The sequence below is a fragment of the Brienomyrus brachyistius genome, chromosome 23, assembly GCF_023856365.1.
Source record: "Brienomyrus brachyistius isolate T26 chromosome 23, BBRACH_0.4, whole genome shotgun sequence".
NCBI classification, from domain to species: Eukaryota; Metazoa; Chordata; class Actinopteri; order Osteoglossiformes; family Mormyridae; genus Brienomyrus; species Brienomyrus brachyistius.
In genome coordinates, this window is record NC_064555.1 from 17,481,593 (window position 1) to 17,505,652 (window position 24,060).

At 48.3% G+C, this 24,060-nt stretch overlaps 1 protein-coding gene across 8 annotated transcripts in view; it reads left to right on the top strand.

The window, feature by feature from the left end:
• The window catches only part of crybg2 (crystallin beta-gamma domain containing 2), a 39,935-nt gene that overhangs the window by 9,606 nt on the left and 6,269 nt on the right, over positions 1 to 24,060 (top strand). For 2 of the 8 annotated variants that reach the window (XM_048992646.1, XM_048992652.1), the window contains 10 exons: positions 1,098 to 3,991; positions 8,247 to 10,143; positions 13,867 to 13,914; positions 16,680 to 16,798; positions 18,220 to 18,490; positions 19,053 to 19,192; positions 21,212 to 21,338; positions 21,714 to 21,749; positions 21,907 to 22,046; positions 22,440 to 22,566. In XM_048992646.1, coding sequence (XP_048848603.1) covers positions 1,098 to 3,991; positions 8,247 to 10,143; positions 13,867 to 13,914; positions 16,680 to 16,798; positions 18,220 to 18,490; positions 19,053 to 19,192; positions 21,212 to 21,338; positions 21,714 to 21,749; positions 21,907 to 22,046; positions 22,440 to 22,566 — 5,799 coding nt within the window. The remainder of the gene's footprint in view (positions 1 to 1,097; positions 3,992 to 8,246; positions 10,144 to 13,866; positions 13,915 to 16,679; positions 16,799 to 18,219; positions 18,491 to 19,052; positions 19,193 to 21,211; positions 21,339 to 21,713; positions 21,750 to 21,906; positions 22,047 to 22,439; positions 22,567 to 24,060) is intronic. The other 6 variants (XM_048992647.1, XM_048992653.1, XM_048992651.1 and 3 more) reach the window with 5 other exon arrangements.

The window sequence follows — 24,060 nt, forward strand, 5'->3', positions numbered from 1 at the left end:
AAAAGTGCTTAGCAGCTGCACACATACTCTCTAGGATGCTAACAAATTATGGAAATGTTCACTTATGGAATAAGTATAAGAAACACTTATTCCAAACAAATGGTCAGTCTGGTTATTGGTTCCCACAGTTTAACCACCAAATTTCTTACTTTCTTTCCAGTGTCTAGTCAGCGATGGTTGCCTGTAATAACTTTCTGAGGAATTACTGTTAGCCTCAGCAGGTTTGTGGGTCGTTGAGCAAAGCCCTGAACCCCCAGCCCCCTGGGAGCCCCAAGGCTCTTAACCCCGAGCTCCCTCTGTGCCCCAGTAGGTGGCAGCCCTTCGCGGACAGCTTACACTACGAAGAGCAAGTTGAGGGAGGCGGAAAACACAATTTCCCCTCAGGGATCATTATTATTATTATTATTATTATAATTATTATTATTATTTCATAGTCATACATTCATCAGGGAATTCTTTCTGTGGTATCAAAGAATCAGCTGGTTTCACATCTTACACAAACCCTTTATTATTCATTGACAGCATCCATAAATAGTTTGACGAATTAGCATTTTATGACTCACCTTGGCCAGTCTGCCTGCTCATCAGTGGAATGTGGGTATCATGACGTGCCTCCCCCCCCCCCCCACTCTAAAGGTGAGGGCAGTTCAGTGGATGTAGCTCATTGCTGGAATGCCACAGCTGTGGGCGGAGGACTGAAGGCAGGGTGGAGTCCAGGGCATTTTTCATGGGAGCAGGGCGTGAATGGTTGTTTTTTTAAATATTTTTCATTTTTTTAAGTGTAATCTGTGTCTGGGGAAAGGGCAGTTGAGATGGACTTCCTCACTTTCTCAGTGCCTGATTGGGACAGGCAGAGTGAAATTTAATAGTCAAGAAAGTTTCTTTATCCTAAGAATAGTTTAAACTTGCGCACAAATAACTCTGCTAGGTAGGGCTAAGAGAGCTGCTTGTGAAGTCATGTGTGTTTGCAGTTGAAGCAATTAGGGCATGTCAGTCGATTCTGTGGAAAGGGTGTAAATAGAGAGATACTTCATAAATCCTGATGCGTAGCTCCTGCCTGATTGCCTGCTCTGTCTTCTCATTTCTCTGTCACTCAGAAGGAGTCGCTCAGCTCCTCAGAGACTGACCTGCGTAAGAAGAAGTTCCACACCTTCTCTTTTGGCTGGAAGAAGAAGAAGAAGAAGTCGCAGCTTTCTCCTGGGCTCTCCCAGAGTGTGGCGGAGCTGGACGCCTGCAAGCCGAGCTTTCAGGAGCGAGAGCGAGAGGAGTGTAGCGGGGAGCCAGGGGATCAGAGCAAGCGTTTCAGATTCTCTGCTTCTTCACCACCAGGAGAGCAGCTTCCGAAGCTCTCTTTGGAGGCCCAGGAATGGTCTGAGATATTAGAAGATCCTTTCAGCACTAGGTCCACTGAAGATGGCTTCGCTGGGATGTGGCACCCACAGCCAAGCTGCTTGTTCTCTGCAGAATGTGACGAGCAAGATGCTGTCTTCCCTGATGCTGACCCCTCGGGCCATGCTGACAAGCATCCCAGCAGCAACGTTTGTCCCCAAGCAACATTTGAGGCAGATGTTGGCCGCCCAGTCATTCCCACCCCTGACTCAGTTTTTTCTGTTATTGCTCCATCTGTCTATGTCCTCTCTGATCCTGATCTAAACCCTGCTGCCAGTTACCCTTCACATTCTCTCTGTGACGACACTAACTCTGTCCAGACTGACTTTTACCATCCAACTCATTTTGAATCTCAACCTGTCCAGTCCCAAATGGGCCTCTCTGCCTCTCTCTTTGACACACAGCCCTCCGTTTGTGATAGATACTCTTATACCCATAGTGATACAGACTTTACTGAGCCTAACAACGACCGCCTACTTACTGATACTAATAAGTCCCTTTCAGATGACACTGTCCCCACTTTGACTAAAATTGAGAGTTCTCTGTATAACAGAGACCCCACCATATCTGTCATGGACTCTGCCCTCTGCAGTGACATTGCCTCCTCAGTTTTAAGTTCCTCTTTCAGTAATATTGAAAACAGTTCCTCCCTCATCAGAACTGATCTCTTACAACCTTCTCATAACAGCGTGTCCTCAGCTCTTGACATTACTGCTTCCTTCTCTAATGTAAGCTGCTTCCTCAGTAATGCTGATTCCGGCCTTACACACTCAGATCACGCTGAAATCACGGTCGACTCTACAATAAATCCAAAGGCTGGTTACTCACTAGATACTTGTGACACTTTCCTAGAAACCGTTCCCACTGAGTCCCATACAGATACCTGGCTTACAGGCCTTTTTACCACCAATGATGAATCTACCCCCAGAAATGATACTAACTCTGTAGGGACAAACCATGAAGCTCCAGGCTTGTACCTTAGCAGTCGCTCTGAGCCGCCTGCGGACGCTGCCCCCCGCTTCCTGAGTGCCGAGTCGTCCGCTACACTGCTGCCTACTTCTGACATCAGTGACCCTGTCACCCTAAAAAAAAACATTCTCAGCACTTCTGACTTTCATTCTCTTTCTCAGTGTGTTGCTCTATCCACTCTTACAAGCATCTATCACTACAAGCCAGGACTTGACCAAGAAATGGGGGAAACAGGAGAGAGCCAGGGCACCAGAGTCAAAATAGAGGAGGTTGTGGTGAGCATGGAACAGAAGGAGAAAGAGCCATGGAGGGAGGGGCAGGAGGTGAGGATGAATGACCTGGAGCCTGAGGTGAAGATGGAGGATCAAGGGCAATGGAGGAACCACCAAGAAGTAGAATTACGGATCGGGGGCATTTGGGCTGAAGGTATTGCTGGGGCCAAGGAGATGGAAGGGGGAATGGAGAACCAGGAGGTGAGGATGGAGGACAATGACTTAGGAGCTAGGTGTCAGGAACAGGATGCCAAGCCAAGAATGTTGGACCATGGAACAGGGACCAAGATGGAAGTCCTAGGGGCTATGATGGGAAGAGAAGGTGCAGCAGAGCCCATGAGCTCAGGTCATCAGGAGATGGAGGCTATCATGAGGGAACAAAAGGGAGAACTGGGAAAGGGTGACAAGCAGCTTACGTTTCAGATAGCTGGTCAGGAGCAACAACTGATACTGGCCGGTGACGTCAAGGAAGCATGGAAACCTGACCGGACTGATGACTCACACGGTACTTGGAAGGTCACGAAAGTGGCTGGGATCGTTTCTGCTGTTTTCCCAGGATCAGAGGAACTATGTGAGGAAGATCAAAAGAAGGAAGATTCCTCTATCCATATGTGTGATGAAAATCTAGAAGGAGGGAAGGAAGAAATGGAAAGGGGCTATGGACGAGGGGAGTGGGTTGGAGAGAAGAAGCACAGAGAGATGGAAGAGAATGTAGAGCAGAAAGGACCTCAGTGGGGCTTTGGAGAATCAAAGCAGCAACGTTTCATTAGCATCGGTGGGGAGGGTCTTCAGTGGCCTTTTCAATCGGTGCTGAAACCAGACGTACCTGTCTGTCAGGTGCAGGCATCTGAGGAATGCCTGGCTGCTACGCCTACTCAGGGGCACGAGGAGAAGGGGGCAGGGCTGGGGACGTCTGCTCCGGCCCTTCTGGAGACAGAAAAGCAACCTGGAGACCAAACAGAATCTCAGTGCCGGAATCCCCGGAGCGGAGAGACAGACGACAGCACAGGAGCGGCTGCAGGCGCTGAGAGGACACTGACTGTCGCCTGGAGAGAGGCCAACACACTCATTCTTCAGGACAGCGTGGCGAGACCAGAAACAGCCGGTGACAGCGAGGAAGGAAGAGAAGCAGTCACTTACAGTGAGGCCCGGAGACGAGCGGGCAGCACAGAGAGAGCCGACGGCCTGTCCAAGGACCCCGAAGGTGTCTCTATCGGCCTCGCTGCCGTGCAGAGGGCCGACACAGAAGCGCTCCCAGGAGCCTCAGCGGCATCACAGGCGCCCGAGACCACGCATGCGGCTTTTCACACAGAGCGCCTGGAACGGAGCGGGGAAAAACGTGGGTCTTCTTCCCATGAGCAGTAAGTAGAGCCCCATTTCAGGCCCTCGTCCTCTCTGACATCAGGCTGGGGGGGGGTTATTCTCTAATATTCTCACCCTGGGAGACACCCGCGAACAGCTACAGACACGTTCTGCCCTCCCCATTACCAGGCTTTTAATGGGACGTATTTTTATTACACGCCCACAGAAATTCATCCTGGCTCGCTGGCTGCTGCGTTGTCTGCTCACTTTGGAAGCCCAAGGTGAACCGCTGAAAGTGCTGAGGTGTATTTTTTTTTAACCACAGCTCCAGGCTAAAAATGCAGAGATCGTCATTGCAGACATTGTTGCCTCAGCCAAGTAATATGTAATATTTCCTTTAATATATAGGAGTAAGACGAGATGCATAAAGTATTAATAATTAATAATTTATTTATAATGAATACTGGAAACGTTATTGCAAAATCAGTCAGGGTGCCATGTTTTGATCTGTCTGATTTACACCAGATACAGCAGGTGAGCTGTACTGGTACCAACCCCTAACCTAGAAAATGTATAAAATATAATAATTGATACTTTTATTGATCCCCATGGGGAAATTGTCTTTTTACATCTCCCTCCGCTTGCTCTTTGGAGAGTAACAAAGGGCAGCCACCTGTTGGAGTACCCAGGGAGCTGGGAGTTAAGGGCCTTACTCAACCTTCTGATTACAGGTACACAGGCTTAGCTCACTGAGCCCAACATTAAGTTCCTCAGCTCTGAAAACAACTTCAAATTCTTTTATAGTCTTGATTTGTATTTTTTTGTCGTTATTTGTAAGAGTGTCCTTTGAACGTTGAAAAATCACATTTGATACGCGTCAGTGGCATAGAGGCATGTAGCCAATCCTGGTTTACTTTCCTTTAACATATAACCGGTAACAGTTGGCTGCTACTCTAGAGTGTAAGATCGCCAGATTGTCCTGGACAAGCAGAAGAAGGCAGTGGTTAAATATCATGGTCCTGTAGCTCTCAGCAGTTTCCATGTGAAGCCGTTCTTGTAATTTCACTAAAATTTGTGTGTGAATGTTTGCCAAACCATCTTTGACATGTTTAGCATATTTTGTTTTGTTTGTGGGTCATTGACCGGAAATATGTGAGCCCTATATCCACCTCCAGGGGGCTCCTTGCTTTGCCTGAAATATCTTTTTGAACCAATATGTTATAGGAGATGTTAACTACTCTGGGTGTGAGTGGTGCTGCAGGAGAAACTCTAGGTGAATCCAAAAATGGTTTGCAGGAAGTTGGCTAGTTGTACAACTGGACACATTTGTTAAATAAGATCAATAACATGGAAAAAAATTGTTAGAGGAACTGATTCTCTTCTCCTGCCCCTGGTGTGTGTGGGGGCCAGGCTTGTTACCGATTATTCCACGGCACGCTCATCTCTGGCCTTGAATCCACAGCTACCTCATATCATATCAGTCTAATCTTCATTCACAGACCACCACTTTCCTCATTCTGCCACCATTGTCACTGGCACTATTGCTCAGATAACTCATCTGACCTGAGGGCACATGTTTGACCTGTAGTCAATTGTCCAAGATTCCCATTCAAACTATTTCATTTTCAGTCCTTCCAGAACTATATGATATCATTTATTTGAGAAACCGTATCTGTGTAATTATCCCCTGTGACTGGCAGGACTTACAAACATGTCATATGTTATTGACAGGGCTGTGGACACGCCTCATTCGTAGTGTCATGTGGTGAAATTAACTCGATTGTGCATGGAAATTTTTCTTATGGGCCTAGGTTACGTAAAGTTAGTATGTCTGACACGTCAGTGGAGCACGGCCGTGCATCCGGAAAATCATTGTGATAAAACAGTTACTGGAGCAATGGGCGTGTGCGCAGAGACATGTCAATATGAGGAATGTGGTTATGGGAGATTGATAGCTGCAGTATATTCCAGTGTCCACATGGAGGTGCTAGTGTGTCAGGGAATAAAGCCCAGGCGAAACAGTTGCGTAAAAACTGAGAGGCCAGAACTGGAGAGCTAGTGAGCCACACCTGGTGCGGGAATGAGAGCGACGAGCCTTGCAGAGGCAGGGTGACGTGTTCCTGCAGTGCTCCAGATGCAGGACTGTTAAGCACACCCAAATAACGTCCACACACACCAAGCAGAAGTGCGGCTAATTGTCATGTCAGCCGTGAATTCCAGCCGCTAACACCCCTTTCTGTTTTTTTTTTTTTTGTGTGATGCCAATGAGCCCTGTAATGATGACTCTTCTGGCTCCGTTTTCACCCGCAGTGTCTTAAGGTGCGTCACATGGACAAGTGATTTTTTTTGGCCGGACGCCCTCGCTGGTTAACTTGAACTGTACAGGTGTCAATAACTTTGCTGGTGAGGTTTGTCCAAAATGGTGGCAAAACTATTTACAGTCTGTATTAGAAGATGATGGAGAGAAACCCGTTGCTCAGATTTCTTCGTGGGGGGGGAGGGGGTGCTTTCCAGTGTCAAATCACATAATGTAGGTCTGTTCTTATACGGCACCTCTAGTTAGACGCATCTGACGTGTCGGTCAAGCTTTCTCACACTGACACAAGAAATCTCATGGCAAATCTATATTACATCATTCTAAACTAAAATTAGCTTAATCAGAACCGTTGGGACAGTTTGCAAACGCTGCCGACTATTCACAAGGTAATAAAACTGCTACACACATGAAAATGTGTGTACATGTGTGTGCAGACTAGTCTCAAATTGCAAATCTCACGCCAACCAGCTGATCCGTAGACTGCATGATCCGTGGCTGGTTCCTGCCCTTAATGCTGCACTTATGCTAGAAGGCAGGCAGGCTTGTGAGTGTGTCCATTCGCAGCTTCTACTGATTTCTGTTTCGTTGTAGACTTGGCCCCCGAGGCAGCGCCATTGTGGGTGTTCGCTGCTTTACACGCCGCTGCCTTCAGTACCCGCTGTGGTGGGAACACTGGGATTCTTTGACCTGTTTCCTGCGCACGGTTTTTGTCGGTTCCCTGGGGACTGTTTGAGAAGCAGAGGAAGCTCCTGTCGAAACGCTCACCTCTGCTGGTTGATTTAATCGCACTGAAACCAAGCACTGGTTTTTATGGTGAAGCGGCTTTCACCGCAGCAGATACAAATGGTGTAAAGCCAATAAATACATAGCACAATTTCTGGATTTTCTAACTTTTCTTCCCCAGTATTTTGCTTTATCCTTTTATTTACTTAGTCATAAGCATGTAAGGCTCCTCCCAAGCAGCATCTCCTCAGGGCTAGGCCACGCCAAAACCACCTCAGCATTTTGCTGTTTTGCCGCTGATGACATGCTTCTCTGATATTTTTCTTTCAAATTTTCTTATGATTTTTTTTTTATACCTTTACTTTTATAGATTTATTTTGTATATTTATATATTTGTATGACTCATTTTGTTGTTATAACAGTTCAATTCACTGCTGGTGTACCACTACTGTCATGCATGTGACAGAGCCCTTTATTCTTGATCCTTCAGCATGGCAGTGTGTGTCCAGTGTGTGTCCAGTATGTGTCCAGTAAGTGTCCAGTGTGTGTGAGATTCCCTGCACCTGGCAATTCCGTCCCTGAGATTTGGGCCAGTAACTTGTAGCCAATGGCATAGGCAGCGTTGCCTTTAACTTTCCTTCTTACCATTTAGCATATATACAGCGAAATAAGATGCAGAAAGAGCACTTTGCCAACACACTTTGTAATAGCAAAACAATAGTGGTGCAGGTTTTTATAGCTGCCATTTACAAGCAGTTTCATTCATTCACTTTAAAAATCAATTATTTTTCCTTATTTTGTGGTTTCAAAATCAGTTTATTAGGGTTGGCAAATGGATATTTGTGGATGATATTAGATGGAAGACCCTGCTGTGTGTTGGCGCCTGTTCCTGCCTACACCCGTTATTCCCGGGATAGGCTTCGGGCCTCCCCACGATCCCAGTGGGGATTAAGTGGTTACAATAATGGATGGATGCATATTAGACGGAAGATGTAGCAATTGCTTTCCAGTATTCCTATGTCCAATTACTAATGCATTCCAGGGAAAAACTTGCAAGGTTGCAGCTTTGCAGTATGAAGAAATACACACACAGACACAGACACACAGACACATTTATATATTTATATATTTATATATATATATATATATATATATATATATATATATATATATATATATATATATATATATATATAAAATGAATCTGAATACACATAAATAACATTTGTTTGGGTGGATAATTCTTGCCTTTTTCCACTTCGTTTGCCTCTCAGGTCCCTGGTTATTGTAGGTTTCCATTCGGCTGCCCCACAGCAACCTGTTTCTGAAAGTGCTGGGCCCCAAACATTCCCTGGGTGGGACGGCGCCATGAACTCAGGTGTGACGATTCTGAGCACCACCCTCAGCATGAGGCCTGCTCCGGCACAACATGCCCAGGGAGAGTGGAAGCAGCGCTTCCACAAGGTATCACTGGTGGATGCAAGTGAGCGGCTAGACCCCAGCCAGGAGCTAGATGGTACGGACAGGCTACAGACTGCTCCTAGCCTCAGCTCTGCCTACCAGCGAGACCCAGACCACCTTCAGCGAGACTCAGACTACAAGGAGGACCGCCTTCAGCGAGACTCAGACTACAAGGAGGCCCACCTTCAGCGAGACTCAGACTACAAGGAGGCCCGCCTTCAGCGAGACTCAGACTACAAGGAGGCCCGCCTTCAGCGAGACTCAGACTACAAGGAGGCCCACCTTCAGCAAGACTCAGACTACAAGGAGGCCCGCCTTCAGCGAGACTCAGACTACAAGGAGGCCCGCCTTCAGCCAAAACCAGACCAAAAGGAGACTCGCCTGCAGGTTCACTATGTGGAGGAGACTTTTGTTTCTGATCCAGATGCACCTGAATCCAGTATCTCCTCCATGCCATTCTCTCTGTCGCGCTACAGTCCGGTGGAGTCTCTCTCTCACCGTATGTTTCAGGAATCACCCATGACCATAGACTCTGGGGAAACACCTAGTTTCCTTGGAAACAGCATTTGGCTGAGCGAAGTTCAGCGAGATAGGCGGGACTGGGTGGAGCCGACAGCGCTTGTAGGTGACGCGGTGAGAGAGCAGAGCATAAATACTGGCCTTGACACGCAGGTGTACTCAGATGACGACCATACCTTGCCAAGAGAAGAGGACCTGTTCTCTGGAGTCTTCCGGGCCATGCGTGTGGAGCTCCCTCCCTCCCCAACCAACCCCACCGTGCCGGACTCAGACGTCCCCAACGACATGCACGCTCAGGTAGATACCCTCAAGAGCCTGGATTGTCCTCCCAGGCACAGAGCCCCCCGACCACTGCCACTGGCTGCCTTCAGCTCACTTCCGCCCATCCGGGAGGACACGCACTCTCCAGACCACAAGCCAGAGCTGGAAATGCTCTACAGTAGCCTGAATCCAACTCCAGACAGCGGCCTGAGCAGGAGCTCGCCTGTGGAGCGGTACACCCCACTGGAGATGATGAATAGGAAGCCAGAGGTGGAAATGCTCTACAGAAGCTTGAGTCCACCTCCAGACAGCGGCCTGAGCAGGAGCTCGCCTGCAGAGCGGTACACCCCACTGGAGATGATGAATCGGAAGCCAGAGGTGTCACCTCCTGGGCAACGCAGTCGCTCGCTGTCCTTGCCTTTCCTGGAAACCCTACAGAGTTCCCGTCAGACCCAGATGAATGGAGTCTCCATGGCTGGTTCTTCACGCCTGGACGGCAGCCTGCTTTTCTCAAGCTACCTGGCCGATCGGTCAACGGAGAACGGGCCGGCCTCAACGCATCGCTCTTTGCTCCGTACGGCCTCCATGCCTGAAGGTGCCACCACCACACGTGACCCGGTCATCTCTGGCCACTTGTCCTTTCTAATGACACCTCCCAGCTCGCTCTTAGGACCTGAGTATGGCAGCACGACACTAATGATGGGCCTTCCTGCGACTAGCCCTGGTGAGCTCACCCACACGCCCAGCAGTCCTCTGGACCTTTTCCCTCGGGCTAACCCACCACCCAGCCAGCTAAACGTGCAGCGCACCCTCAGCAGTAACGGATCTATTCTGTCATCCAACGAACCCCAGCACGTGTCTCCCGTCAGTTCCACCACAGAGCCAGACAAGAATGTGGTGCTGAAGTACAGGGCCTTCCCTGATGCTTATGTGAGTACGGCAAGGGGTCAAGGGTTAAGGGGTCTGAGGGCTTAGGGGAGGGGTGGTGTCAGATGTCACTGTGAATACATGAGCCTACAAAAGCGGCTGAAATGAGATCCAAGTGAGTGCTTTTCGCAACTCGGGCATTACGTGAGCGAAAACGAAGGCGTTTCATTTTTGTTTAACACACGATCGGCGGAAAACTTTTACTTGTATTCAGTTATCTGTCATTTTTATCCAAAGCAACTTGCAGTAGAGTGAAGGGTTACAGATAAATTTGTGCTCCCTGGGAGGACAGGGATGAGTGCGATCTGTTTACAGTGGTGTTAGAATCAGGCAATAATAGAGGGGAGCCTCTGAGCAGGAGCTTCACACGGTTCATCTCGTTACGTTTATTTGCTCCCCTGCTTGTACGGTCACAGTGCATGACGAACTCGCAGGTGAATTATCTTAAGTGGAGTGTCCTGTTACTGAAACTGGTCTCTTTTACTCGGGCCCTTGAAACTAGGTATGACTCGCAGTGATCCACCCTGGTTTTCTTTTTTAAGACCTGAAGCAAAAACCTCACACACAAGAGCTCTGTGTGACCCGGGCTTCAGTTACAGCACCTGACTGCTCTGCGGTTGCTGTCTAAAGGATAACCCTGGGTGGGGGAGCTGGACCATGGGAACCGGCCTCCGATGTTATACGAGCTCACAGCAGAGCCTTCACCTGTCTGGCAGCTCGATCGCTCTCTCGGGGTGCTGCAGCAGCGCTCAGCAGGAGAGTATTTTCTATACAGGAAGAAATCCAACATCAACGGCCATGTTTAATGAAAAACACAATAATAGACTTGTTAGGTTTTCTTATGTACTTATTAATAGAAAGGCTTATGGATCAAAATGTGCTCATTTTCATAGACTCAAACTTCTTTTTTGTTCTTAAACCATCACACAGGGCTCTGAGAATTACCCCACAGGGCTGATATGGCCAGTTTTGCCCAGGCGTGTGGTAACACCTTCTAGAATAGGGAAGTTAGGATTTTGATGTCTGACAAATAGGATGGTCAGTCCAGACCAGAGCATAGCAGTGTTCCTAACACAATCTAGTGTTTGTGTGCTTATGTTTGTGTAACTGAATCTCTACAGGAGCTGTGTGTGTGTGTGTGTGTGTGTGTGTGTGTGTGTGTGTGTGTGTGTGTGTGTGCGTGTGTGTGTGCGTGTGTGTGTGTGTGTGTGTGTGTGTGTGTGTGTGTGTGTGTGCGTGTGTGTCGGGGGTGGTGCTGGAGGTGACTGCAGTCATAAAACTAAAAATGCAAAAGGTCTTGTTTTTTGTTTGAATACTTTAACTTAGTGATGGTTAAAGTTACGGCTAGGTAGGGATTAAGGTTGTCATAGTTGGGATTAGGTTTTTCGTATAGAAATGAATGAATGGTCCCCAAAAAGATTTGAATACAAACGTGTGTGTGTGTGTGTGTGTGTGTGTGTATTTATACATTCTAGATTCATGTTCCCAGCCAGGTTATGGGACGCTGAGGTTTTGAAGGTGGGGCTGGCTCTTTTCCAAAAACAAACGATATATTTTCCAACCACACCTTTTTTCACCCCTCTCATTCGCACATTCTATTCATCCATCCATCCATTTTCCAAACCGCTTACCCTACTGGGTCGCGGGGGGTCCGGAGCCTATCCCAGAAGCAATGGGCACGAGGCAGGGAACAACCCAGGATGGGGGGCCAGCCCATCGCAGACATTCTATTCACATTTATGAAATTGCTGATGGTCCCCCAACAAGAGCAGGACATAAACAGCCCTACAGACATCGAGGTTGGGAACTCCTATTGTTGATCATGAGGTGTTTTGTGACATAAGAAAATATGCAGCTGCTTTATTGCCCTGCTAGCATCCGGCCAGGGGCTCAGCAGTTCTGGTTCTGAGTTACACCTGTCAGCAGAAAGGGGGGGGGGGTTTCATGGGGAGGAAACTCAGCCGTTTGTCCTGTATTAAGCATCCCCACCCAATTATCTGTCAGGTCCTGCATGGCCACGCCTCCTTGTTATGTCTGCCATTTGTCTGCCATTTTTAGGTGAAATTTTGATGGGGTAGGATCTTGCTGGAGAAGGGAGGGGAGGGGGGGGCTGGAAGTAGGTTAGGAAAGTAGGGTAGGTTATGTCGACTTTGTTTTCATTTTAAGACTTTAATCACAGGGTCATATTCTTCACTGGAAAAGCACAAGCGTTCCCTGGGGCTACCTGCATGTTCTGCCTGTCGAAGCCTGCTCGTGTGTGTGTGTGTGTGTGTGTGTGTGTGTGTGTGTGGGTGTGTGTGCTGGTGTGTGTGCACGCATATGTGCATTTGTGTGTGTGTGGGCACGTGTGTGTGTGTGTGTGTGTGTGCATATGTATGTGTATGTTTGCATGAGTGTGCGTGGCCTGAGTGCTGGTCCTCCGCTCGCCACCCCTGTCTGCCACCGCGTTTTCTGCACTGCCGTCATCAACACACTGGGCTGGCACTGCAGGGCAGGCAGCGATCCTGATACTGACCCCAAGTCGCAAGGTCGCTGTGGTGTTTACATTCTAGCAGGGATCTACCTGTATGCCCTCCAAGGTACGGACCCCAAAGAGAAACAATGCCTTCCTCATCTAGCAGGACGGTGTCACATCTAACAGGATGATGTCACAGCTAGCAGGACGGTGTCACATCTTTTAGGTTGATCTTGTAGGTTTGTGTTAGCTAGACTTTTAACTCTCGTCTGCATCTGTCTGATATCATTATGTGTGTGTTTATATACCGACACACTGCGCATCTCAATACACACGCATGCTGCACACCCTCCTTAAGTTAACATGACTGTGGAATGTTGCTCAGATTAATTGATGCACTTTAATTCAAACAGGTTTTAATTATGTTCAGAATTTTTCGGTTCTGAAAAATTTGTATTTCTACCCTTTTTTTACTGGAGGCCAAGTCCAGTTATGTGCAAAATGAGAAGAATTAGGAGTCAGATAAGGGCTGTACACTGTGAAATCCGGCGGGTCACGTAAAAAGGGGAAAGATGAGTTTGCTGCATATTTTTGTGTCATTTGAAGTTATCAAGTCAAGTCAAGTAGGTTTTATTGTCATTTCAACCATACAGTATATAGAGAAATGAGATAATGTTCCTCCAGGACCATGGTGCAACACAGAGCAGGACAAAGACAGAGCAACATCATAAGTGCAGACAGGACACAAGCATAACAGTACAAACTGACAAGACAACATACAGTGGAGTTACTGCATGGTAGCAGCGAGGGTTATTTGTGCAAAAATGCCGTGGTATAAAAGAGTAAAGAGTTGAGAGGCAATAAATAACAATAAATACTATATACAGATGTAAAGATGTGTGTATGTGTGTGTGTGTGTGTGTGTGTGAGGGGGAGGGGGGATTGTGTTCAGTTCCGGTTATATATATTTTTATATATAAGTTATATATATTTTTGCCTATCCCCAGAATCTTCTGAAGTTATGATGTTATAGCAACATTATAACAATGTTATAATAGCTATTACTTATGGGTCTCAAACAACATGTTTCAATTAACATGAGTTGGGTAACTGGGACAGTGAATTTTCTCTAACTGATGTCACTCACTGAATTGTATCTAATTGGTGATGTTACCTCACTCTGACTGGTGTTCTCTCTCTCCCTCTCTCTCTCTCTCTCTCTCTCTCTCTCTCTCTCTCGCTCTCTCTCTCTCTCCCTCTCGTCTTTCCAGCTCACCAAAGCAAAGGAACATGGCAAACTCAACCCAAGGCCTGGAAAGGTGAGTGCTCAGTTCTGCAAACCAACAACCCCACCTTTGTTTGTGCTGCCTGTTCTTTGGAAAAATTGCAGCAGAGGGAAGAAGAGTGCGCAGAGAATGGTTGAAGTTAAAAAAGTTGCACTGAATATTATACAAACAAAATTAAATGTTACACTCTGACATTATATTAACAAAAAACAACATTACACAATACTACATGGTATTAAACAAGATAGATTTTATGTATTTTTCAGTTTTCTTGAATGTTTTTGGTATCCAGTCTACATCACCAGATGCGCTGTGACATCTTTGGCTGGGAATCAGCTTTGCATATTTTGTGTGTGTTTTGCCCCCAGCACTTACAGTTAAGCTAATCAGAGGCTTCCTAAGTATAGACACTCCCCAGGTTACGATGGTCCTTGTTACGATATTTTGACTTCATGATGGGTATTCCCGTTCCATTCTGTATTTCACTTTCGGTACTTGACATTAGATATTTAACACTTTATTATAAAACAGGGTTTGTGTTAAGCCCTGCGATGGGCTGGCCCCCCATCCTGGGTTGTTTCCTACCTCGTGCCAATTGCTTCCGGGATAGGCTCTGGACCCCCCGCGACCCAGTAGGATAAGCGGTTTGGAAAATGGATGGATGGATGGTTTGTGTTAATGATTTTGCCCAGCTGTAGGTTAATGTAAATGTTCTTTACATGTTTAAAGTAGACTAGGCTATGGTGTTTGTTAGGTTAGGCGTATTGTATTAAATATTTAGTGGAACGTAGTTAGTAAATTGAATTGAGTGCATTGATGCAGTTAGAGAAAGTTGTGCTGTGTTGCTGTGGGGTTATTCAGACCACAAAGCGTGATGTTGTAAGAGTGACTATTAACCTCTGAAAACGTGGGTGGCAGAAGCAGTAATGTCACACAATTATATGATTGCATAAGAGGGGCTTGTCCAACTGGGTTATGGTGACTAGAGAAGCTCCACAGTGAGAGATACGCACCCATGCGTGAGCTTACGGCAGACTGGGTGCAGCAGTGTGGTACCTCATACAATGTGGGATAGCCAAAATGACAGTCAGTGTCCAAATATCCAAAAAAAAAAAAGAATTCAATTCAGTTGATTTTTATATAGCGCCTTTCACAACATTGTCGACCCAAGGCATTTCATATAGGTGTGATGTTATACATTCCTACGTCATTTATACAGAATAATTTACAAAGGAGGGAAAGGGATGGTGAAGAAATGAAGAATACTGTAGAATCCCAGATGACAACAGAGGAGAGGAACCAAATACTCCCCAGTATGGCGAAAAAAATCCCCTGGGGGGGGGGGGGGGCTCTGTGGCACATACTAGCATTATGGACAAAGAAAGTGTGGACTTGCTTGCTAAATAAGGTGTGAACTGTGATCACGGTCAAAGCCAAAATCCACTAGGGAGTCGGTTCTCGGTGCCAACCAGTGTGGGGTGGCAGACTGACGGCTGTACCCATGATGTTCCGTCGTTGCTCCTTTTCTGCCAGTGTCCTTTGACTCACATCTGACTGCTCCGTGTATCCCAGCCAAAGCCCTATCTGATTGTTTTATTTCCATTGGGTGGCGCTGAAATATTAACCATAAAACAAATTGTAATTCGTTTTATGTGAAACCCCAAGAATACCCATAAAGTAAAAGAGTTAAATAAATATATGTAAATGTAAATATTTAAGAGAAAGACAATAGCTCCATCTGTTCATGTTCCATGACTTATTATCCAGTACAAGGTTGTAATGAACCTGGAGTCCTGGTGATTAATCAGGTCAGACACTGTGGACGTCTTCAAGATTCAAGCTCACGAAAGCGCATGTTTCTGCAGTGCTGGGAAAGCCGCTTAAAATCGGGAGGAACATGCAGACGCCGCTGCTCTGCTGGTGAGGCAACAGCCACCAGCACTTAGAGAGGCTGATCAGGGAGTGAGTGCTTAGTTATAATGGTTTATATGTGACGGAACATGCAGACGCGGGATGTTTGGTTACATGCCAAGAGAGCATCCAACTATGTTAAAACCCGGAAACGCGGCAAACACAGCAGTCTCGGCATTCCAGGTGACTGTAAATACCGCTGAATAAGTGACTGATAATCTCACCCTGACACACTATTTGCCACCCCGGCAGAAATTGCAAGCCGGCTCTGCAGTCTGCATGTGCTGCGAGGAGAGGAAGCTTGGCCTCATTTAATTGCTGCCGTTCGTCGTTGGTCACATGTCAAGCAGCGACTCGAGCATAAATAACCTTTGTAAAAGTGTGTTCCACATCCTGCAGTGGGGCGGCTGCCCTTCCTACATTCCTGCGTGCTTATTAAAAAGGGATGACATGTTTCTGAAGCAGGACGGGTATGAATGGGCCTTGTCCATAGGCCTCCTCCCGCACACACCAGCGCAGTCTGCGGTCATGCCTGGGGGGGCACAAAGTCTCCACCTCAGCTGCTTCTCACCTGCTGTTCGGGCCGCTGCAGCCTCGCAGCAGTATCACTGCAGACTCCTGTCCAGCTGCTGCATACCTGTTCCTAACTTACACACTGATTCTTAACTTTGCACGGTTTTAATCACTATTGTCTTCGATAATTTTATGTACACTTGTAATATTGTTGCTGCATCTTGTGTCCAGCACTCTCAGACATTGTAACATGTATAATATATGCATTATAAATAGACACTGTAATATAAATAAATATGTGTTGCACGTTGGTGCCCCCTCCTGGCTTATAGTTATCTATATATCTGCGTTCGCCTCTGTCCTGAATCCTACAGATGCTCATCTACAATCAGCCTGGTTTCTGCGGGAACGCAATCGAGGTGCGTGCCGACATCATCGACTGCACACCTTGGCAGCTTCCGGAAAGCATCTCCATTCAGGTGGTCAGGGGAGGGTAAGTGAGCTGGCCTCACACAGTCACGCACAGCCGCACACAGACACACACAGTCTCACACAACCACACACAGTCACGCACAGCCGCACACAGACACACAGTCACGCACAGCCGCACACAGACACACACAGTCGCACACAACCACACACAGACACACAGTCACGCACAGCCACACACACACACAGTCACGCACAGCTGCACACAGACACACACAGTCGCACACAACCACACACAGACACAGTCACGCACGGCCGCACACACACACAGTCACGCACAGATGCACACAGACACACACAGTCGCACACAACCACACACAGACACACAGTCACACACAGCCGCACACACACACAGTCACGCACAGATGCACACAGACACACACAGTCGCACACAACCACACACAGACACACAGTCACGCACAGCCGCACACAGACACACACAGTCGCACACAACCACACACAGACACACAGTTACGCACAGCCGCACACACACACAGTCACACACAGCTGCACACAACCACACACAGACACAGTCACGCACAGCCGCACACACACACAGTCACGCACAGATGCACACAGACACACACAGTCGCACACAACCACACACAGACACACAGTCACGCACAGCCGCACACACACACAGTCACGCACAGATGTACACAGACACACACAGTCGCACACAACCACACACAGCCGCTTACAGCCACACACACACCGAGACACAGCAATACACATCTGTACACAGCCGCAAACAGTCGCACACAGCCGCACACAGTTGCACACAGTCACACACAGTTGCACACAGCCAGACACGGATGCACACAGTAGCACACGTCTCCTTCTCTGTGACTCCAGAAGCCTGTAGTGTTACCTGGCACACGTAGGGAAATGCACACAGGCCCACTCTCTGTCCTTTGTGGGACTTTCCACCGTCATTTCAATGTCCTTAATCAACAAATTTCCAGAATTCCCAATACTTTCCAATAAAGTCAGAGGTCTTACTTGGGCCCTAAGATACCTGGAACTTAGCTCAGAGATTGGATCGGTCTGAGGATTATCAGACTGAGAGTATGATTTCAAAACATCTGAGCTAAACCAGTCATTTGGGACTCAATCATTTGGGATCCATTCTGCGCTTCAGCACCCAATACCTCAGCCAGTGATTTTAGCAAATAAAAAGTTTTGTTACTTGAAAATTTCCTCTAAAGTTATCTGGACATCTATTGTTGAGACCTTTTTAATCACTGTTTAGATCTTTCGCAGCAGTAGAGAGACACCTGCAGACACAAACGCGTACCTGCCACAGGTACCTGTACTGTGCCACAGGTCACTAGCGCTTACCACCCCGTGTTCGGGTCACGACCGGCTTCTGGCAAATGCTGACCTTACCGGCTTCTTCTGACTGAGAATTTTCCCTCCCTGCAGCTGGGTTTTGTATGAAAAGCCCAATTTTATGGGCGAGAAGATCGCTCTAGAGGAGGGTGACATCGAGCTGACTTGTCCCTTTGGCAAGAGTGCGGAGGGACAGGAAAAAAGACAGGAAAATGGAGAGAGGAATGGGGAGAAAAGTGGAGAGAAAAACGGAGAGGAAAATGGACAGGAAAATGGAGAGGAGGCTGGAGACAAGGGCGAGCAGATCGAAAACGCTCCAGCGGAAAAGGCGTTTATTGTCGGCTCCCTGCGCCGGGCAGTCCGGGTGAGTGCTTATCCAGAAGTAAACACAGATATCAGGCATCAAACATCAGCATCAGGCATTGCCGGGATTAATTACACATTTTAACTTTTAATGTGAATATTTACAGCTGCCCGTTGTTTGTATGTAATGAAAGTGTGGCTGCCACATGTCTAACCGTTAAGTGTGTGTCACTCATAGCAACATAACAACACTGTTCAGACTGAATTGAGCCTCAGCACAGGCTATGTGGGAGGGACCAGCCTAAGGCAGAGGTGGACACACTGGCTGCTTCAGGCCCAGGAGCCACCAGGGGGCACCCATCTCAGCTACCTGTCAGAATGGGAAGGAAGATGACAAATGACAATTAGGTTATTCAGATTTTGCTTTGGGCCCCGAAAAGGGCTGTGCCGGTCCTACCTGTGAGTGACATGTAACGGCACCAAAGGGCTGTCAAATTAAAATACAGCTTATGCTGATGTCATGTTTGAATCACGCATCACCTCCCTCATTCTGGCGGGTTCGCAGACATTGCAAACCTTAAACTTCCCCTAACCCCAGTCCCCCAAACTCCATTCGCACCCAGGACTACAGTGTTCCCGAGATCTGCCTGTACCCCGAGGAGAACGCAGAGGGCAAGAAGGTCATCTTCAGGGACACGTCACCTGATGCCCGTATTTTCGGCTGCCCGATCAAAGCGAGCTCTATCATCATCAATGCTGGACTGTGAGTGATGGAATGGGATGGGATGGGATGGGATGTTCACCTCCTGAGATCATGCTGGTGCAGATCCTGTTGGTGTGGCTTTGATGGTCACTGTGCTTCTGGTGAAGATCATGCAGGTGTGGCTTTGATGGTCACTGTGCTTCTGGTGAAGATCATGCTGGTGTGGCTTTGATGGTCAATGTGCATCTGGTGAAGATCATGCTGGTGTGGCTTTGATGGTCAATGTGCTTCTGGTAAAGATCCTGTTGGTGTGGCTTTGATGGTCACTGTGCTTCTGGTGAAGATCATGCTGGTGTGGCTTTGATGGTGACTGTGCTTCTTGTGAAGATCATGCTGGTGTGGCTCTGATGGCCACTGTGCTTCTGGTGAAGAACCTGTTGATCTGGCTTTGGTCACTGTGCTTCTGGTGAAGATCATGCTAGTGTGGTTTTGATGGTCACTGTGCTTCTGGTGAAGATCCTGTTGGTGTGACTTTGATGGTCACTGTGCTTCTGGTGAAGATCATGCTGGTGTGGCTTTGATGGCCACTGTGCTTCTGGTGAAGATCCTATTGATCTGGCTTTGGTCACTGTGCTTCTGGTGAAGATCATGCTGGTGTGGCTTTGATGGTCACTGTGCTTCTGGTGAAGATCCTGTTGGTGTGGCTTTAATGGTCAATGTGCTTCTGGTGAAGATCATGCTGGTGTGGCTTTGATGGTCACTCTGCATCTGGTGAAGATCATGCTGGTGTGGCTTTGATGGTCACTGTGCTTCTGGTGAAGATCCTGTTGGTGTGGCTTTGATGGTCACTGTGCTTCTGGTGAAGATCCTGTTGGTGTGGCTTTGATGGTCACTGTGCTTCTGGTGAAGATCCTGTTGGTGTGGCTTTGATGGTCACTCTGCATCTGGTGAAGATCATGCTGGTGTGGCTTTGATGGTCACTGTGCTTCTGGTGAAGATCCTGTTGGTCTGGCTTTGTTCACTGTGCTTCTGGTGAAGATCCTGTTGGTGTGGCTTTGATGGTCACTGTGCTTCTGGTGAAGATCATTCTGGTGTGGCTTTGATGGTCACTGTGCTTCTGGTGAAGATCCTGTTGGTCTGGCTTTGTTCACTGTGCTTCTGGTGAAGATCATGCTAGTGTGGTTTTGATGGTCACTGTGCTTCTGGTGAAGATCCTGTTGGTGTGGCTTTGATGGTCACTGTGCTTCTGGTGAAGATCATTCTGGTGTGGCTTTGATGGTCACTGTGCTTCTAGTGAAGATCCTGTTGGTGTGGCTTTGATGGTCACTGTGCTTCTGGTGAAGATCCTGTTGGTGTGGCTTTGATGGTCAGTGCTTCTAGTGAAGATCACACAGGTGTGGCTTTGATGGTCACTGTGCTACTGGTGAAGATCATGCTAGTGTGGTTTTGATGGTCACTGTGCTTCTGGTGAAGATCTTGCTGGTGTGGCTTTGATGGTCACTGTGCTTCTGGTGAAGATCCTGTTGGTGTGGCTTTGATGGTCACTGTGCTTCTGGTGAAGATCTTGCTGGTGTGGCTTTGATGGTCACTGTGCTTCTGGTGAAGATCCTGTTGGTGTGGCTTTGATGGTCACTGTGCTTCTGGTGAAGATCTTGCTGGTGTGGCTTTGATGGTCACTGTGCTTCTGGTGAAGATCTTGCAGGTGTGGCTTTGATGGTCACTGTGTTTCCGGTGAAGATCATGCAGGTGTGGCTTTGATGGTCACTGTGCTTTTGGTGATGATCCTGTTTCTGGGTAATTGAATGACTGTTCATGTGTTATTTGTTCTTTTTATTATAGTTGCCATTGATTTGATGAGACTTTCAGTTTCATAATGCTTTGTGCTGTAATGGTTATAGTCATAACTCTGAATACTACATAGGCAGACAGAAAATGAGGCTGACAGGTCACAGTCATAGCTGCGCCAGTGGCTGCACCCCGGCCCTGTGACAATGGTTTAAATTGTTTAGATTGTTGCTAATTGGTGGCCTCTGTCCCTGTGTGGCTCCTTCTCACCTTGGCTGCCCTGTCGCTTGCCAGGTGGCTGGTGTACCCCAAGCCCTTCTTTACGGGAATCCCTCGGGTGCTGGAGGTGGGGGGGTACCCTGACCCTACAGCATGGGGAGTCAAAGAGCCCTACGTGAGCTCCTTGCAACCGCTCAAAATCGTGAGTGTGAACACACAGCCGCCCGCACCGAGACATCACACCCGCCCTGCGGCCATAGGCTACTGGCAGCAACCAGTCTGCCAGTATCATTTACGTGTCTATCATGATATCTTTGTGTAATTAACACTACAAACAAACTATTTATCATGCTTTCTCAAAATCATGAAACCAGCAATGTAGAAAGCAGACTTATTCAGCTGTTCTAAGCCCTCTTAGAAGATGGTTTATAGTGGGTTTTTCATGCATGTGTTTGTCATTCATTAATATGCACTAATATGCATGGAGGAGACCCATTAATAATTAGCCTATCAGTTCACTAGTGTGCAGCTCTAGTGTGTGGGGTGTGTTGAGTGATTCCTGTTTGTCTGATTACAGGGAGAGCCCAGAGTAGAGTTTCCCAATGATCCAAAGGTACGCATGTCCAGCCGCAAAAGTTCAGCCTTATTCTTAAGATGGTTAAAATGCGAATTTCTGAATTTCAGAAAGGCACCAATTGCTGATATTGTTTGAATTTTTCGCTCTGTTTGTGTGTGTATGTGTGCCGACCTGGCCCTCTCTCGGCTCTCAGCTGGTGATCTACGAGAAGCCGTACTTCACAGGGAAATCTCGTGAGATCTACACCAATATGCGCGACTTCATCACTCGAGTAGACGTGAATCAGAACACCTTCATGTACAACGTTGGCTCTGTGAAAGTGCTGGGCGGTTGGTGAGGACATCTGCCGACACTAGGGGGCAGCAAAGGGAGGAAGAAATTTCTGAGCAACGCATGTGTTTGTGTGTGTTACTAATCTGTCTGCTTTTGAATGATAATGTATGAGTGGATGCGGTTTAGTGTGTGATTGAGAGTGTGCCCATGTAATCGATTCTGTGTGTGATTGAATGTGTGTTTGAACACAGGGCTCATGCTAGGGTTTGTAAACCTGGGGACATAAGAGGGACCATCATTCATATATAGGGGACAACCTTGTCGTTAGCCAATGATATGTCTTGAATCAGTGAGTGATGGGGATAGGGACACACCGATGGCCAGTCAGCTTTCAGTGCCCAGTGTCTTAATGGGTGTTTAGTATAGCTGAATGCATGTGTTTTCTGTCCGCAGTTGGGTGGCCTATGAAAAGGAAGGCTTCCGTGGCCACCAGTATTTCCTGGAGGAGGGAGAGTACCACGACTGGAGGGTCTGGGGCGGCTGCGATGCAGAGCTGCGCTCTGTGCGCCTCATCAGGGCTGTAAGTGACACCGGCTGCCCACCCTAAGCCACCTAATAGAAGTGCATAGTGACGTCATTATCTGTACCTGAATCGGTGTTTGTATCTGTGTCTGTATCCATATCTGTATCCATACCATATCTCTGTCTATATCTGTGTCATGTGCGCATGGTACTATGGGGATGAACAAAAAAAGGGACGAAAGGGGGTCAAAACTGGGAAGCACGCACAGGGAGCAGACACAGGGATCATGTGGGAACACGAGCTAGGGATGACTAGCCTGGGGAGCACAGGACTGGGAGGCCACTGACGCCACTGACGAGGAGCAAACGAGAGGCCTCTGGTGTGATTCACATGAGGGCTGAAACGAGAGGCCGGACAAATGAACAACTAGGGAGAGAAGGATAGGGGCAGGGATGCAGGGCATGGCAGTACCCCCCACAATGCATGCACTCTGGCACGTCCCACTTTAGTTCTTCAGGCTGGTCCCCTCAGAGTTCACCCTTTCAGAGCAGGTGACAGCCAGGAAGGCAGGTTTGGGGCTAGAGGCTGGAAGAGGGTTGGGTTCGAAGCTGCTGGAGCTGATGGGCCAATGGCCACAGGTGAGCAGCCAGGCGAGCAGGCAGGAGGTCATTGGGTGACAGCCACAGGCAAGCAGCAGGCTGGAGCCAATGGGGCGTCAGGCAACGAGCAAAGCTAGGCTGTGGTGCCTGGCGGCGAGCGAGGCTGGCGGAGCGAGGCGTGAGCACCTCAGGAGACCAACGGAACTCGACGTGAGCACCTCAAGGAACGGATGGAGCTTGGGCGGGACCACAGGAGATGGGCCAGGAACCTTGGGAGACCAGTGGTGCTCGGACACCTCTGAAGTCGGGGTCGGATGCAGGAGATACTCGGGCAATTCAGGAAGCAGAGTAGCAAACACGTCACTGGGGCTGGGCGCTTGCAGAGCGGTGGCGTCTTCAGCTCAGCCCTGCCTCTTAGTCTCTGCTGTCTGCAGCGGGAGCTAATGGAAGGCTTTGGGTGACAAGCGGGGAGCCAGTGGGCGGATCCGCGGCAGGCTTCGGGGAGCCAGTGGGCGGATCCGCGGCAGGCTTCGGGGAGCCAGTGGGTGGATCGGAGGCAGGCTTTGGGGAGCCAGTGGGCGGATCCGCGGCAGGCTTCGGGGAGCCAGTGGGTGGATCGGAGGCAGGCTTTGGGGAGCCAGTGGGCGGATCCGCGGCAGGCTTCGGGGAGCCAGTGGGCAGATCGGTGGCAGCTTTGGAGAGCCAGTGTGCGGATTGGTAGCCTTGTCTGGGTCAAGCACCTTGCCGGTGAAAGGCTTCTCCTCCATTGGATCTTGTGCACCCGCTTCGTCCCAAACAGCCTGGAGCGTGTATGCTATTGCCACCACTTTCACTATGGGGACATCAGAGGTAAGGCCAGCTTCTGGAAGCAGGCCAACCTTTTGGGAGAGAGATGCACCCAGCAGCCTGGAATAAGCTTGGAGCAGGTACTACTGATCAGCGGGTAGCATTC